This window comes from Rhizomucor pusillus (assembly GCF_041956525.1).
Source record: "Rhizomucor pusillus strain CBS 183.67 unplaced genomic scaffold VTP01scaffold_15, whole genome shotgun sequence".
Taxonomy (NCBI): domain Eukaryota; kingdom Fungi; phylum Mucoromycota; class Mucoromycetes; order Mucorales; family Lichtheimiaceae; genus Rhizomucor; species Rhizomucor pusillus.
In genome coordinates this window covers 328,117-343,061 of record NW_027192157.1, presented here as the reverse complement: position 1 = coordinate 343,061, position 14,945 = coordinate 328,117, and the positions used below count along the sequence as shown (strand labels likewise).

The 14,945-nt window shown below is 45.0% G+C and overlaps 6 protein-coding genes across 6 annotated transcripts; 3 read left to right on the top strand and 3 right to left on the bottom strand.

Moving 5' to 3' along the window:
- Window positions 1–2: 2 nt before the first annotated feature.
- On the bottom strand, window positions 3–549 carry VTP01DRAFT_3108 (uncharacterized protein; the record flags this gene model as incomplete). The annotated part of the gene is made up of 2 exons (XM_069381643.1): window positions 3–168; window positions 500–549. The coding sequence occupies 2 exons, from the start codon at window positions 547–549 to the stop codon at window positions 3–5; spliced, it is 216 nt and encodes a 71-aa protein (XP_069236755.1).
- An 84-nt stretch (window positions 550–633) lies between these two features.
- On the top strand, window positions 634–1,304 carry VTP01DRAFT_3107 (uncharacterized protein; the record flags this gene model as incomplete). The annotated part of the gene is made up of 3 exons (XM_069381642.1): window positions 634–957; window positions 1,027–1,099; window positions 1,180–1,304. 3 exons carry the CDS (start codon window positions 634–636, stop codon window positions 1,302–1,304), a joined length of 522 nt encoding a protein of 173 aa, XP_069236754.1.
- Window positions 1,305–1,328: 24 nt separating this feature from the next.
- Window positions 1,329–2,777, top strand: VTP01DRAFT_3106 (uncharacterized protein; the record flags this gene model as incomplete). Its single annotated transcript, XM_069381641.1, has 6 exons — window positions 1,329–1,461; window positions 1,552–1,883; window positions 1,946–1,973; window positions 2,034–2,212; window positions 2,278–2,575; window positions 2,659–2,777. 6 exons carry the CDS (start codon window positions 1,329–1,331, stop codon window positions 2,775–2,777), a joined length of 1,089 nt encoding a protein of 362 aa, XP_069236753.1.
- Window positions 2,778–2,942: 165 nt separating this feature from the next.
- On the bottom strand, window positions 2,943–10,312 carry VTP01DRAFT_3105 (uncharacterized protein; the record flags this gene model as incomplete). The annotated part of the gene is made up of 19 exons (XM_069381640.1): window positions 2,943–3,362; window positions 3,436–3,540; window positions 3,604–5,446; window positions 5,511–6,460; window positions 6,524–6,998; window positions 7,056–7,150; window positions 7,214–7,372; window positions 7,437–7,866; window positions 7,940–8,022; window positions 8,083–8,175; window positions 8,243–8,572; window positions 8,635–8,727; window positions 8,791–9,015; window positions 9,082–9,200; window positions 9,257–9,425; window positions 9,492–9,595; window positions 9,655–9,755; window positions 9,818–10,001; window positions 10,093–10,312. 19 exons carry the CDS (start codon window positions 10,310–10,312, stop codon window positions 2,943–2,945), a joined length of 6,198 nt encoding a protein of 2,065 aa, XP_069236752.1.
- Window positions 10,313–11,963: 1,651 nt separating this feature from the next.
- On the top strand, window positions 11,964–13,312 carry VTP01DRAFT_3104 (uncharacterized protein; the record flags this gene model as incomplete). Its single annotated transcript, XM_069381639.1, has 6 exons — window positions 11,964–11,989; window positions 12,060–12,159; window positions 12,228–12,744; window positions 12,818–12,924; window positions 12,992–13,165; window positions 13,223–13,312. The coding sequence occupies 6 exons, from the start codon at window positions 11,964–11,966 to the stop codon at window positions 13,310–13,312; spliced, it is 1,014 nt and encodes a 337-aa protein (XP_069236751.1).
- A 138-nt stretch (window positions 13,313–13,450) lies between these two features.
- Window positions 13,451–14,944, bottom strand: VTP01DRAFT_3103 (uncharacterized protein; the record flags this gene model as incomplete). The annotated part of the gene is made up of 3 exons (XM_069381638.1): window positions 13,451–13,585; window positions 14,386–14,727; window positions 14,876–14,944. 3 exons carry the CDS (start codon window positions 14,942–14,944, stop codon window positions 13,451–13,453), a joined length of 546 nt encoding a protein of 181 aa, XP_069236750.1.
- Window position 14,945: the final 1 nt, after the last annotated feature.

Below are 14,945 nucleotides of genomic sequence, written 5' to 3'. Positions count from 1 at the left end.
GCTTAAAAGCTGACTTCCTTTTTTTCTCTCCTTTCCTTTACGATGCCTGTTGTGTAAGCCTTGGCAAATTCTAACATTCCCTTCTCTTTCTTTTCTCTGCCTCTCAGATCACGGTATTTATGACTAACAGAAGAAACAGTGTATGAGTGCCCCAGCAAACTGTTGTACCTTAAGACACAAATAAACTTATATCCCTTCCATTTCCCAAATGGTTCCTGTTTCGTGACGAAGAAAAGGTATTTTATTACACTGATTTGTTGATATGGCAGGAATTAAGAGGTCAAGTGCATCCAGTCCGAACTTCCCTATCCTGTTAATACGATGTAACGGCGAGGCTCTGGAGATGATCGTGAAATACCGATGTTTTGGAAGCACTAGGGTGCTTTGATCTCTACGGCTGAGCAGCAATACGGCTTTCCTGGATTGGGTGTTATATAAGTGAACACTGGAAAGAATTCTGCATAAGGGGTACGGGCACCGCGCCGAATTTTGACTCTACCGGAATGGAGCGGACACTGCGCCGAACGAAAACCCTCCCCCAGTTTCCATATTTAGTATCTGCATGACCTCCACGTTTGTGCGTATAAAAGACAGAATGTTTGAGGGACGACGGGTTCCCAGCTATCAGCTAACATGGAACTCACAAAGTCAACAGCACAACAGCTTTTACAGTACCTTGACCGTACTCTGCTTCTCGACAAAGTACAACGCTGGTTGACCACCGCCAGCGGCAGCAACAGCCGGAGATCAGTAGCTGTGATCGGCCAGGCGCTGGCTGTTGCTGGGGTGGGTATCTTTCTTTACAAGCTCCTGGTACCTCCAGCCAATCTGCGCCACGTCCCACAAATCAACGTCCTCCGCATGGCGTATTCGTTCCTCTCCATGGAGCAGCCTGGTACGCGCACGAATCGCCTTGTGTTACCAACCGTGCTCAGGAACAAATCGAAAGGATACGTGGTAAATATCTATTGGCATTTACATTTGCTCTGTGTAGACTTCTTCTCACAAACTGCCATGTGTATCTAGTCGATAGTTACTGGTTCTTGGGTACTGTTCATCACTGATCCGATCGCTGCAAAGGCCGTCTTGTTGAAAACAGGTAAATACATCCGGAACAAAAACCATCTTCTGCTGGTGGTGCTTAAATATATTTACATATGTCCTTTTGTATCACTTAAGAAAATTTTCCAAAGGACAGCGCCTTGCTCAATTCATTGCAAGATTCACATCCAATTATCAAGCTTGTCGGCAAAACCAACATTGTGTTCGCCAACGGACATATATGGAAGAATCAGCGAAAATAAATGAACCCTGCATTCCATCGTGCAATGCCCGTTGAACTGTTTGGAGATCTTTCAGTCAAGTTTTTCAAACGAATCGATGAGCATCAGGGCGAACCTGTTAGTGTCATCGGACTTATGGAAAGATTGACTTTGGATGCACTTGCGCGTGGTCTCTTTGGTATGTAATGGGTAGTGCTCTTATGTGCTTCCATATCTCTTCCCGTGGTCATGTGTGCTTATCAACTCTTCTTCTTTGTGCTTTACCTAGCTGTCGATTTTCATGCTTTGGATGATATCAACTCGCCCTATTCAAACGCCTACCTCAACATTAAAGATTCTCTCCGCGATCTATTCCTGATCCTGTTTCCCCAGTTGGATTTTCTCGTAAAGCACATCAGCTCTAAACGTGCAAGACTAACAAGGGACGTTGATGCATTGAGCAATTTGTTACTGGATGTAGCAAAGAAGAGACGCCAAGAAATCCAGGAACGACGTGCTCAAGGCATTGTCGTACCAGATAATCAAAAGGATCTGTTGACGCGGATAATGGAAGCCGAGTTGGATGGTATTGATGGCATGTCGAGCGATGAAGATCTTAGGGTAAGCGTAATAAATATAGATATTGAATGGCTTTATAGATTTAACAAATTGTATACCTTTAGGGTAACTTGGCAGTTTTCTTCTTGGCTGGTACGTATTCAGAAAATTCGTTTCTTTTAAGGAATATAGCTGATACCGTCCTTGATACAGGCCACGAGACGACAGCAAATGCTCTGTCCTTCGCGATATATCATTTAGCGAGATATGCGGATGTTCAAGAAAAGGCACGAAAGCAAGTCATCGAGGTGCTCGGAGACGAGAAGCGAGACGTTTTCCCGACAGCCGAGCAGCTGAAGGAGATGAAATACATTGACATGATCATCAAAGAGGTATGCTGGAAATGATGCCTTTGAATACGAAATACACATGTGCTCACCTTCTTGCAAATACATAGAATTTACGACTTTTGGGACCTGCAGACTTTTTGAACGCCAGATATACTCTGGAGGATTTCAACGCTGGCGATCTGTTTATTCCAAAGGGTACACTCGTGTCTATCGATTTGTCAGCTATTCAACTCAATCCAGACTTGTGGGACAAGCCAAACGACTTTATTCCGGAGCGATTCGAGGAAGGCGCCGAGGCCGACCAGCAAAAGGGTCTTGCCTGGTTGCCGTTCAGCAATGGAGGACGTCAGTGCATTGGCATGAACTTTAGTCTCGCTGAGCAACGCGTTCTATTAGCTATGTTACGTAAGTTCTAAACTCTGACTGCTCATTTTATCTGTCTGAAAATGACTCATTGGATATGTTCTCTTTCTTCATTGTGATCACAGTGCGCAAGTATGAATGGACCTTACCTGAGGATTCTGCACACAAGGATGGTGTAAAGCTGGGAAGTTTCCTTAACGTTGCTCCCCAAAATTTGACCATTGTCTTCAAGAACCGATACTAGCTTTTATTCCCCTGCTCTTTAGCTCTCTTTGTCTATCCTCTTCTTTGTATGAAATGCTCAATAGAGCATACCAAGTGAAAACCCACATGCTGTAGTTTATCTCAATTTAAAGTTACATATACAATGGTGTAACAATACAGGCAAATGAGCTTTATTACAAAACGTCTAAGAATCAAGATCGACTCGTGTCTCAAACTCAATGTCTAATTGCTGATCAAGTCCGATATATCCATCGCACATGAGATAAAGTGTATAGCGGTGCTTACCAAGTCGTTCAGGCGTATCGAAACCGATGCTTGACGAGGCTTTATTTGTCAAGGTTTCGTTCGGTCCGTTACGCATACTCAGACGTTTCAGAGCAAGGAGTTCGTCCGTTTCTGGGTCGCCTAAAACTAGCCACCAGGATTCGTATTGCGGCTTGGGGAAGTTTGGTGCATAGATACGACCGTCGTGATTTTTAACCTTGCCGAGTCGGTGAAGTTGGATATCGATGTTGTAGGTCGATTCAGGGATCAAGTATGGTTTCTTTGAGTTGACGCTCGCTTTTAAGTCAATTACAGGCAATCTCGATGAAACCTTAACAATCTACAGAAGCATAGAAAAGAAATGGTTAGTCTGAAAGATAGGCTCGAGAAGCTACAGATATCTTGAAATTTACCTCGTCTACGTCTTGCTGGCTGAGTCCCGGAACCTTCTCAAAAATAGACTTGACACGGGTCTCTGAAAATTCTGTCAATTCAGCCAGGCAACGAATTGTTTTATTCTGTGGTGGAATATTCAAATTAGATAATGCATAGGAGTGAAATATGTGACGCTGCTGGCTTACCTTGTACCGAATATCTTGAAGCATACGCTGTTTAATTCCTGGAAGCGTCAGCAGTGTTGATTCATCAGTCCAGCGTGCTTGTTTTATACACTGGAGCAAGTTCATAACATTCAAGGTCGTTGATAAGTAGCCAGCATCTGCAGCCACGTCGATCATTGCTTGGCAAAATCGGACAGCAGAGTCTAATACTGTAATTTGATCGGTAATGTAGTCAGATATCGGCAGCTCGATTCTGCTGATGTGAGCCTGCGTGAGGACATAGGCTTTGACGTGCGGTGAGATCATGTATCGTGGCGGCTTTACTTTGTAAGGTATGTGCTTTTCGATTTCTTGGTTCAATAGATCCTCGTTGCATCGTGCCGGTAACTCGTCGTATTCCGACGCATTGGCCATGATATCTAGCAAATCATCCATGGCAGAATCTTTTGTAAGCCGTTCACCAAAATGACGGACCGTTTGATGTCGTAAGTAGTAGTAAGAAGCGATGCGGCCGGAAATAGTAGGTATCAAATCAAAGTCGTTCTCGACTTCGAGGCATCCAGACGCTTCCAATCTCTCTGCGACTTGATTGATCGTGTTCGACAAGAAGGTTTCGACTCCCTTTTGCGATAAGTCGTCGAGTCCATAGTATGTTGGATTTTGTTGCAGACGTCGGTAGAAATAGGTCCATGTCAAATAATCCATTGCATCTTGCTTGGTTTTGATCGTGCCGCCTACAATCTCTGCATTGATGTGGTCGTCCATAAACTTGTGTAAGCTTGACTCGACGGGGAAAGGTTCATGCAAGAACTTTTTGAAAAAGTTCTTTTTGCTATCTTGGACAAATACTCGAGCAATACCGGTCGTATCAAACTGGGGTCGACCGGCACGACCCATCATCTGCAGAACGTCCGTGATCGGATAGTCGACATAGCGACCGACTTTGTAGTTGTAGTATTCCGTACCCTTGATCACAACCAAATGTGCGGGCAAGTTGACACCCCACGCTAGCGTGCTTGTGGCAATCAATATCTGAATCTTGAGATTAAGATATAAGTCTTCAACGAGACGACGATCGTCCTCTGTCAAACCAGCGTGATGCAGACCGATACCAAATGCCAAAGACATCTTGAGCGATTCATCGTGTACCTTGTCCAGGAGGGTCTCGAGTTCCATATCATCCATGTGAAGCCATTGCCTTGGATTTTCCTCCATACCACAGTAAGCGATCAAATCTTGCGCGGTCAGTCGTGTTTGTCGACGAGACGAGACGAAAACGATGACCGGCTGCGTTGGAGAATGTGTCTTGATGGCAGCATAGGTAGGCTTATTCATGGACATCATTCTAGGACAGTAATGTTTTCCGGGGAAGCCATCGATGTATATCTCCAGCGGCACGGGACGCACCGAGTGCCGAAAATTGAAAAGCCCAACCTTTTCGATACCGAGCCAATCTGCCAAGTCGTGCGCGTTGGCAAGCGCAGTCGAAAGACCAACGATACGCACCTTGCGTTCCAGTTGCGATCCGATATAGTTCATACGTGACACAATGACTTCCAAAATGGGGCCACGGTCACCACCCAGCAGATGGATTTCATCAATAATGACACATGAAACCTTTCGTACGTAGGCACGGGTTTGCCATCCACGACTGATACCGTCCCACTTCTCAGGTGTTGTGATAATGATATCGGCAGCCTCTATCGTCTTGAGATCAGGCGTCACATCGCCAGTCAGTTCGACCAGTTTCCGGTTCATCGGGCCAGTAAGCCGCTTATTCCAATCTGCAACTCGTTCCTTCACCAGAGCTTTCATGGGTGCAATGTAGACGACCTTGGAGTCTGGATAATCTCGGAATGCAGACCTGGAAATAAACATTGCTCTTGGTACTATGGACATTATTTCGCTACAAATAGTTCATTACTTACCACATCACAAGCTCTGCGGCCACAGTTTTACCAGAGCCTGTAGGTGCACCAACCAAAGCATTGTGTGATGTATTGTAAAGCGTGTGGAAGATTTGTGTCTGTACAGGATTAAAATGTGAGAATCGTTGGGCACAAACACCCTCCAAGACATCATCATGCAAGGCGGTGATCGGAAGAGGCTGCAGATCCAGCAGGTCGGTATGTGGCGGGCTCATTTGAGGCAATATGAGATGCTGGAACGAGACCGGCAGCAATGTTTCTGCGCCCAACCATCGATCTGATACAACGCGGATGTAGATCTGAGACGGCAAAGGCTCCACCAATGGTACCGTGAATCCTATCGTTATCGTTTCGCCGTGCTGTTTCTTGTGGAGTAAAAAGTATTCAGAGTAGTAGATCTCCACATTCTCTGAATCCTCTGCCCAGATCCACCAAGGCTCAACGTTTCCGTGGACTCTGTCGTTCCATATAAAATCGGGAGTGATACTCAATTCGACGTTGAGGACGTTGCGTGTGATAGGTGCGATTCTGGCATCCAGAATCAAGCTGGGGAACTGATCGACACATTTAGCAATTGTAGGACCCATTTTGTTGCGATGTACGAGCTGCCCAAGTTCAGCAGGATCCATATCACGCATCTCCTCGATTGTCACTTCGTGGCTGCGATTCTCGATAACATGCATGATATCGATAGGAAGACCCATTTGTCGAAGCGGATGTTCGAATGTCCACATTCGTTTTTCAATGGCCTTGTTGATCGATAGCAGAACATAGGCTGTAGGTCCCCAGTTTCGATTAAGAGCGATCTCAAAAAGCGCTCTGGCGATACGTCCAGCATTTTGCGCAACGTAGGCGCAGTCAGATACCAGCGCAAAGTCATCAATTCGAGCGTTGGAAATGTATGATTGCAGGAGCACGTTGACTTTACCGTGTGTGGAGTCTACACCTCCCTGTGATAATTACAATATTTAGCATCATTCTGTTGCTCTGGCTCATGTGCGGTGTATAATTACCTTGATATCGCAGGCACAAGAATTATCGTGCAATCCTTTCAGCTCCTTGTGCTCGTTATCTCGACTCTTTATATTGTCAAATTCCGAACTCAAACTCATCATTGAAAGAACGTCTGCTTCGGTCATTTGTGGACGCATGATTTCGTTGAAGATCTCGATACTCGTATGCTTGATGTAAAAATTGGATGCAATGCGGCCCAAATCTTTGGGAGTAAGATAACCGGTGTTCTCGTCAAAAATGATCATTTGACACTTGGCAAGACGACGTGCAGCTAGCACGACTATTTCGTGTCGTTTGCGGCCCAGCAATGGATCTTCAATCGGTTCAGAGTGATCCATGCCGTACACCATCGGGTTCTTTTTCATGCGCACATACAAATAAGTGTAGCTGAGCCAAGTTACTGCTTCATCGACGTTGGTAACCGTGCCCAAGGATATTTCAGCATTCAGATTATCGGCGATATGCTCAATGAACCTGCGTATCATCAATGTGAATGGATGGCGGTTGGTAGTTGGATTGGTGTAAACTTACTTGGATTCAATAGGATGCTGCTGTGTAATAGCTGAAATGTAATGCGCAAGTCGATCGTGTGTTGTCAAGATATAGCCTATACCTTGCGATTCATACTACAGCGGAAATCTTCTTAGCAAATCTATGCAAATTCTTTAAACCATATCACCTAGAAGTACCTGAGGACGGCCGGCACGACCAAAGATTTGCAACACATCCAAAATGGATAGATCCACAAAGCTACCCTTTTGCGAATCATAGACCTGCGTGCCTTTGATCACTACTGCGTAGGCAGGCAAGTTGACGCCCCAAGCAAGCGTGGCTGTGCAGCATAGCACCTACAAGGAAATGTGTATTAGAAGTTGTGCCGCGTAGGTATGATCCTCCATTTATGAAGGTTACCTTTATCGCGCCGTCAGCAAACATGCGTTCGGTCAGCGTACGATCTGACCGCAGCATACCAGCATGATGGATGCCAAAGCCGTATTTAAATAGCTCTTTTAGCTCCTTGTTCCGGGATTTTTCGACCTCTCGCTTGTAGTTCGAGTAACTCCGTTCTTGCGAGCAGTCAAAGAAGTCGGCGACGCCTTCTGCCATCATTTCTTCGCGAAGAGCTTGGGCCGTCCGCACAGTCTCTTTTCTCGCGTGGACGAACACCATCACCTGGTGACCTTGTTCTACCATTTCCCAGACTTTATCGTAACACGCCTTATCCATGCGTTCCTTGGTAACAACCGAGTTGGGTTTGCCCTTGATACCCAAAAAGTGCTGCTCAAGTGGAACAGGGCGGAATCCACTATCAAAGAAGAAAAGACCTTGGTATGGATTTACACTGGTCGTCGTATGATTAGGATATGTCAGCAATCTTTTTTTCCCTTCCTCTATCATCAACATGCACCACTTACCGCAGGAAAGCTGCTACATCAAGATAATTTGGCAAGGTAGCAGATAGACCGACAATTCGGATCAGGGACTGGCTTGACTCAACCTATGGCGATATTATTTGCTCGCATATATTACAACATAAACTTCAACAAGAAATATATACCTGGCGCAAAGTTCTAGCGATGATACTTTCGATAACTGCACCTCGATCTTCGTGCAACAAGTGCACTTCGTCAATGATAAGCAGTCTGACTTTCTACAAGGCCGCAGATTACATTGTTAGCAACATCCTACCTGGCTGCATGTAAACGTTTCTTCCGTACCTGAGATAATTCGGTATCTCCAGCTCCTTTGCGCGTAATAACATCCCATTTTTCGGGCGTTGTCACGATAAACTGAGTCGCCTGGATTTCAGATTTCGTCAACTGCATATCACCCGTCAATTCGCGCACGTTGATTCCCAGAAACTTGAGACGTTTGCCCATCTTTTCCACGACTTCTGCCGCCAAGGCCTTCATGGGAGCCACGTAGACAATTTTGAAATCTTCTTTTGCAATCGTGAAATTAATATCGGTGGGTTCCTTGCTAGGAGGTGGATAGCAGTATTGCGATAAACAGCGGAGGACAGTCAACATGGCAACATCCGTTTTACCCTTAAGAGATTAAAGTGTGAATTGGACTTGTACAATTATAAAGTGTACTGTTCTGTACTTACTGCACCGGTGGGTGCACAGACAAGCATATTTTCGTTGGTTTCGTAAGCGATGGGGTATACGATAGACTGGATTCTGTTCAAGCTTTCGTATGCCTGTATACAATTGCATAGCTGTCAAAACCGCTGCTTTGCATTGAATCCATATCGTACTGTTACCTTGAAAGCTCCTCTTGCGAGGTTATCCATATCTTTTATGTATATTCTGCGCTCACCAGCCCTGACAGGAGCGACTTTGGGAACGGGGATAATTGTTTCTTCATAATCATTGTAGTCTTCGCGTACGGTGCCAGCCGGTAAGGTGAAACGTGTTCCAAACATAGACAAGGTTCCACCAGCCTTTCCAGACTGATACACATGAGGATAGGCTTCTTCCTTCTGAGCCTACAGGGATACACTTGTTGATATGCAGGTAGTTCGAAGAAAAAAGTCCAGATGTTGATTACTTGCCTTCAAACCGGTGCTGACAAGAGGAGCCTGGCTAGCGGATAGCAGTGCTTCCTCTCGTGCTTGACGCAATTCCGTAACATCGAACCCCAAAATGTTCATAGAGACCGCGTTCTCGTCCTCTATATTCACTGTTTAGACAACGCATGCTGCGAATTTCCGACAGACTTATACATACCTTCTACTTTTTGCTGTGCTCTGGAAGCCTTCTTTTGATCTTTTCGTTTCTGTTTCATTTTCCTCTTTTCAGCTTCGGTCTGAATTGTGAACTGGGACTGCGGCAGGTAGTTGCCTCGTCTCTCCTCCAACTTTTCTCTTTCGTTAAGCTGTCCACCCAAATAGCCAGACTAGCATTATATAAATATTTTGCTAAATTGCGTGGTTTCTTCGAGTTGCTTGAGGCGGCAACTTACCATCTTCATAATAGTATCTACAATAACAGTTCGTTTCATGACAAGCGTTGAAACCAGTGACAACGCATCGTATCCAAGCAGATCCACCAGTCGATCTTGGACATCTAGATGATATAATCGTCAATATGACTATTAAATACCGTTGCTTGCTGCCCTAACTTACCATCATCGTTTGACCTCAAGATGGTGAATATGTCTGTGCATAGCCTTTGCGTGCTTAATCCCGAATTGGGCCCTTTTTGAGCAATGTAGTTTTGGCATTGCCTGCAATATTATATGTGAATATCATTGCTTCCAATGTGGAAAGAGCAGTAGTTTGCATTTACGTTAGCAGCCAGTTACGGTCGTAGAGACCAGAGGATGTCGCAAGCTCCTGTTGCTGCTGTTCTTCCGCGGCTCTGACCACATGCCCATCCTCCTCCTCTTCTTCTTGGTCACGTTTTAATATCGATAAAATATTCTCAGGAGGCTGGAAAGGGATCGATTCGCCGTAGGTAGATTGTCTGTTGACTAAAATTTTATGCATTAGACAAATGATCTATCTTTGTCAAGAACACAAAAAAAGGGCCGAGCGAAATGAATCATATTATTATCATTTTACCTTTGTTTCGATGCTCAGCGCGATACTTTTCAACGAGTTCTTTAAAGGTAGCAATGGATTGCTCGACCACTTGATTGCCGTCGTAGTTTAATGGCGCCTTGACAAGATCAGCAGGATTGACCTGCTTGCTTTTGCCCTTGCCCTTGCCACCAGAAGTTTGGCTACTGACAGTGACAAGTCGACGTAGGAATGCACTGACAGGTGTTGTATGAGCAACCATTATGGCGGGAACAAGCTATGCTTTTGGTAACTGCGCGACACTCCTCTCTGCTTTTGAATTTATCGATGAATGCTGCGGCAACGCATTGATTACGAGAGCATAAAGACCGTTGTATATTTGAGCGAAGCCGGTTACTCTACAAGTATCACCAGCTTTGCTTAATTTCATCCACGACGCATCATTTGCCTTTGCTTACAAGAAGGTGAATATTAAAGTATAAGCAAAGATGGGCATATGAATCAGGCATTATCCAAGATGCTTTATGCTAGCAGTGACCGAACCTTCTATCAAGTCTACAGTACATAATGATTGTAGAAGATAATAATGGATAGCTCGTGGCCAGACCTGAGCGATCTGATAAATTCTTAGCAGCATGGACTGTATGCTCGACATTAAACATTGGCAAGAAGAGAGAATCCTTGATTAGTATGCATTTTGGTGCGTGGTTTTGGGCATACAAACATGCTGTCTCAGGTTGACGGAGGCATCTTCCAGTCCTTTGCTGAGGGAAGAGCTTGCTTTATTTGCATATACACCATTCCTCTCGTTTAGGATCTGGCCCCCTATCAATGTTTTTTCACACTGAAACAGGGGTGGGGAGAAACAAAAACCCCGCGCGCGCGCTGTTAGTTTAATTGCATGTTACAGACCTCCTGGGGAGTTGGGTGACAACTGCCAAGAAGTGCAGATTTTTACACATCGTAGCCATAAACACGAACGATATCTGCAACAAAAGGATACGTGACGAAACGTCATACACGGAGTTCTTCGCAGCAACGTGGATTCTTTTCGGTAAAAGGCCATCGTTATGGAATCCCAAACAACGATAAATTGCGCGAATGTTGTACCAGGTGATCCCTTTGCTTTGTGTATTGTTGGGTATGAAAGAGTCCGCGAATGTAGCGAACAAAGAAGGGCGTTGCTGGCGCCTGCAGGGGAAAGTTCCGATTCCAATTCGTTGAGGTGTTACAGATGAGGATGATGAAAAAAGCGTATGATCTTTCAACATGGAAACATCGTGAATGCGAGGAGCTATCACCTCCATGCTGCCGCTACTACTAGCTTGATCCTGGTATAAAGATCACAGAAGAAGCTGCAGCTGCGCATGACGTTAGGCTGTCACTTACTTGGTCCTTTACGTAACACACTCGTGCCTTCCCCCCTCCTCCCCTTGAACCATTTTGTTTTCGCGCTTTGCACTGCATAGAATTTGTTCCATCCCAGACTTACGACAGTTGCACAAGTCACCACTATTGTGTTTCAGAATGAGGCGCGGTTGCAGGCTATATAAAAGCGCGGTAGCCCCGGCCCCTTTGTTTACTTCTTCATACCACTCTCCTCTCTTCTATCTTTTTCTTAGTTTCAAGTACTAAGAAAAAGAATCCAATACAAGCGCTCTCAACAAACACTCAAACGAACTCAACTCTTCTTCTTTTTTTCTCTTTTCTCTGTAACGACCTCTTTTTCAACTCTAACGACTCTTCCATTTTAACGACCCCAAAAAATTTTAACGACCCAAAAATCAAAAAGCTCTAACGACCTCTTTACGAAAAACACCAATCCAAAAACAAAACTTTATAGTCACAACTTTTCACTTTTTACGAACTCTCCAAACTTTTACGAAACTTTCAAAAAATAACAAATTACTATCATGACTGTCAAAGCTGGAATTAACGGGTATGTCGGCTTACGTTTGTCGTGGTAGGTAGCATATGTATGACTAATCCATTCCTGACGTTGTTTGTAGATTTGGTCGCATTGGCCGCATTGTCTTGCGGGCTTCTCTCTTGAACCCCGAAATCGAAGTGGTTGCGGTCAATGACCCTTTTATTGATCTCGAATATATGGTAAAGAAGAACCTGATTTTTTTTTTTTGGAAGAAAATCGCAGCATTACTAAAAGCATGGTGTGTTAGGTTTACATGTTCAAATATGACTCCACACACGGCCGTTTCAAGGGCACAGTCGAGGCCAAGGACGGTAAACTCGTGGTCAACGGCAAAGCTATCTCTGTCTATGCTGAACGCGACCCTGCTGCCATTCCCTGGAAGGACACAGGTGCAGAGTATGTTGTTGAATCCACGGGTGTCTTTACGACCAAGGAGAAGGCATCAGCGCACTTGACTGGTGGAGCCAAGAAGGTCATTATCTCGGCGCCGTCAGCAGACGCACCCATGTTTGTCGTTGGTGTCAACCTCGAAAGTTACTCGTCCGATATGCAAGTTATCTCAAATGCCTCATGCACAACAAACTGTCTTGCACCTCTCGCCAAAGTTATCGACGATGAGTTTGGTATCGTGGAAGGCTTAATGACTACCGTACATGCAACCACTGCCACCCAAAAGACAGTGGATGGACCTTCCGGCAAAGATTGGCGTGCAGGCCGTGGTGCAGGTGCAAATATCATTCCTGCGTCCACAGGAGCCGCTAAAGGTAACTACATCAAGACTGGACTGTCTAAATTGCTTTTTACAAATGCTAATTCGTCCTTTTTTTTCTTGCTTAGCTGTCGGCAAAGTTATTCCTCATCTCAATGGTAAACTAACAGGCATGGCATTCCGTGTACCTAACCCGGATGTGTCTGTCGTTGATTTGACGGTCCGGTTAGAAAAGGTTAGTCATAACGACCTCTCATGAAACATGAAAGATATCTTGCTAATCATTCGTTGTCTTACTTTAGAGCGCCTCTTACGAAGACATCAAGTCTGCCGTTAAGAAGGCGTCCGAAGGTCCTTTGAAGGGCATTCTTGCTTACACGGAAGATGAAGTGGTATCAACAGACTTTATTGGAGACTCGCACTCAAGCATATTTGATGCGAAAGCCGGTATCTCCCTCAATCCTAACTTTGTCAAGGTAAAGTAACCTTTTGAAAGAGATTTTGACAGATAAGAAACTCACTGCTTTCTACAGCTGATTTCTTGGTACGACAATGAATACGGATACTCTACACGCGTTGTCGATTTACTGGTTCACATCGCCAAGGTTGATGGAAGGTTGTAAACCATGCAACCAAGTGTAGACTTGTAAATTCCTTTTCGCTCATTAATCTTTTTTCTCCTTCATCCTACTCTTCTTCCACCTACCTTTTATCCCTTCTTTCCGCGCCCCAACTCCAGTGAAAACTGGCATTCATCCAAACTATGAAATCTTAACCGGCATCTCCATTAATTCTGTTCCTTTTTTCTTCTCTCTCTCTCTCTCGATCCCTCTGTGTGTCTCTCCTACATACTTTGCAACACACAAAAATTGCCTCCACCATTGTATGAGAACATGCTATGCCCTATCATCAATGATTTCTTAAGAGCAAACTTGTATATGGCCATTCTACTTGAATAAATCAAAAAGCTTGTACAGTGAAACACACAAAATCGTAAATAAATACTAAACTCCTACGCATCAATTCTTGATTTTGCATACGAATTCATTCCAACGGACTGAAAGTGCCGTTTAGTTCACGTTAAGCAAGCCAACGATATATCCAGGAACCACCACGAGGAGGCGGCACGACCAGTTCCCAAAAAGTTGTGTGGTGGTTTATGTAGTATCTGCCATCCTTGTGCTGGGCTGACAGATGCTAGTCAAATACTACAATCCAGTCTTGAACGCCTTGAATGCCTTGGATGTCTTGAAAGCCCTGGGTTTGACTTGACCAGCTTGCTAGGGCACCACCGAATGCCGCCTTTCTGATGCAGCCACTATGCAGCAGCAGATCGTGGGAGAGGCAACTAGGAACCACAGCCTTTTTTGTGTTCCGGGTATGGAGTGTTGAGAGGGAGACTCGATTTAACGGGAATCTCGCAACACGAAAAGGTGCAATAAACCAACTCTCCGTCCTACAAGGACTCGTTTGACTGTCGCTGGCTCGCACACCTACGTGCCTTCCGGCACCCTTACGGGGCCTTAGCAGCTCCTCGGGAGTTTCAAGCCCGTCCTATGGAAAACTACGGAGAATGCTCTGTGAGCTACTTGATTGGCTTGCTTGCTCTTGCCTTCTTGCGACATACGGGTTAGGTAGTCGTTTTTTCCTTGGACGAAGCTGGGAAAAGACCATAAACCCCAGCGGGTGTGTGTACCTCGGGAGTTCCTCGCGTCAGTGATCCATAGAAGAGAAAAGAATTGGTGAGCCACACGAATGCAGCTCCCGTTGAATCTACAATCTTGACCGTCTTCCGACGATCAGAGAGTGGAGAACCCCATGAAGAGATGCCAATTGAGGGAGCCGCGCCGTTCTCGTGAAGCAAGAGCCAATTAAATTGGGTGCTACAATGCACAGCGGGTAACAAAGAAGCGCCTTCGAGGTAGTTGCTGCCACAGAAATCGTGCTCAACAAATGCACTACTGATGCTAAGCTCCGTCTTATGCAGAACGCTGATGTGGAACAGTGGCTGGCTCCGCCGACTCTTGCAAGATAACAGCTATGAGGTGACAATTTTACATAATAAGTATTTTAATAAACTCATGAGCCGAAATACTAAGAGCTTAACTTCTCTGGATTGTGCTTTGATTTATGAATGGCTTATTGCATGTGTGTGAAATTGTATTCTTTTCACAGAATGCACGGACCAACTCGCTGGAAGGATTCTTTGGCCGCTCCAACTCAGCTTGTCCGCGCAAGACACCTTCAAAATACATC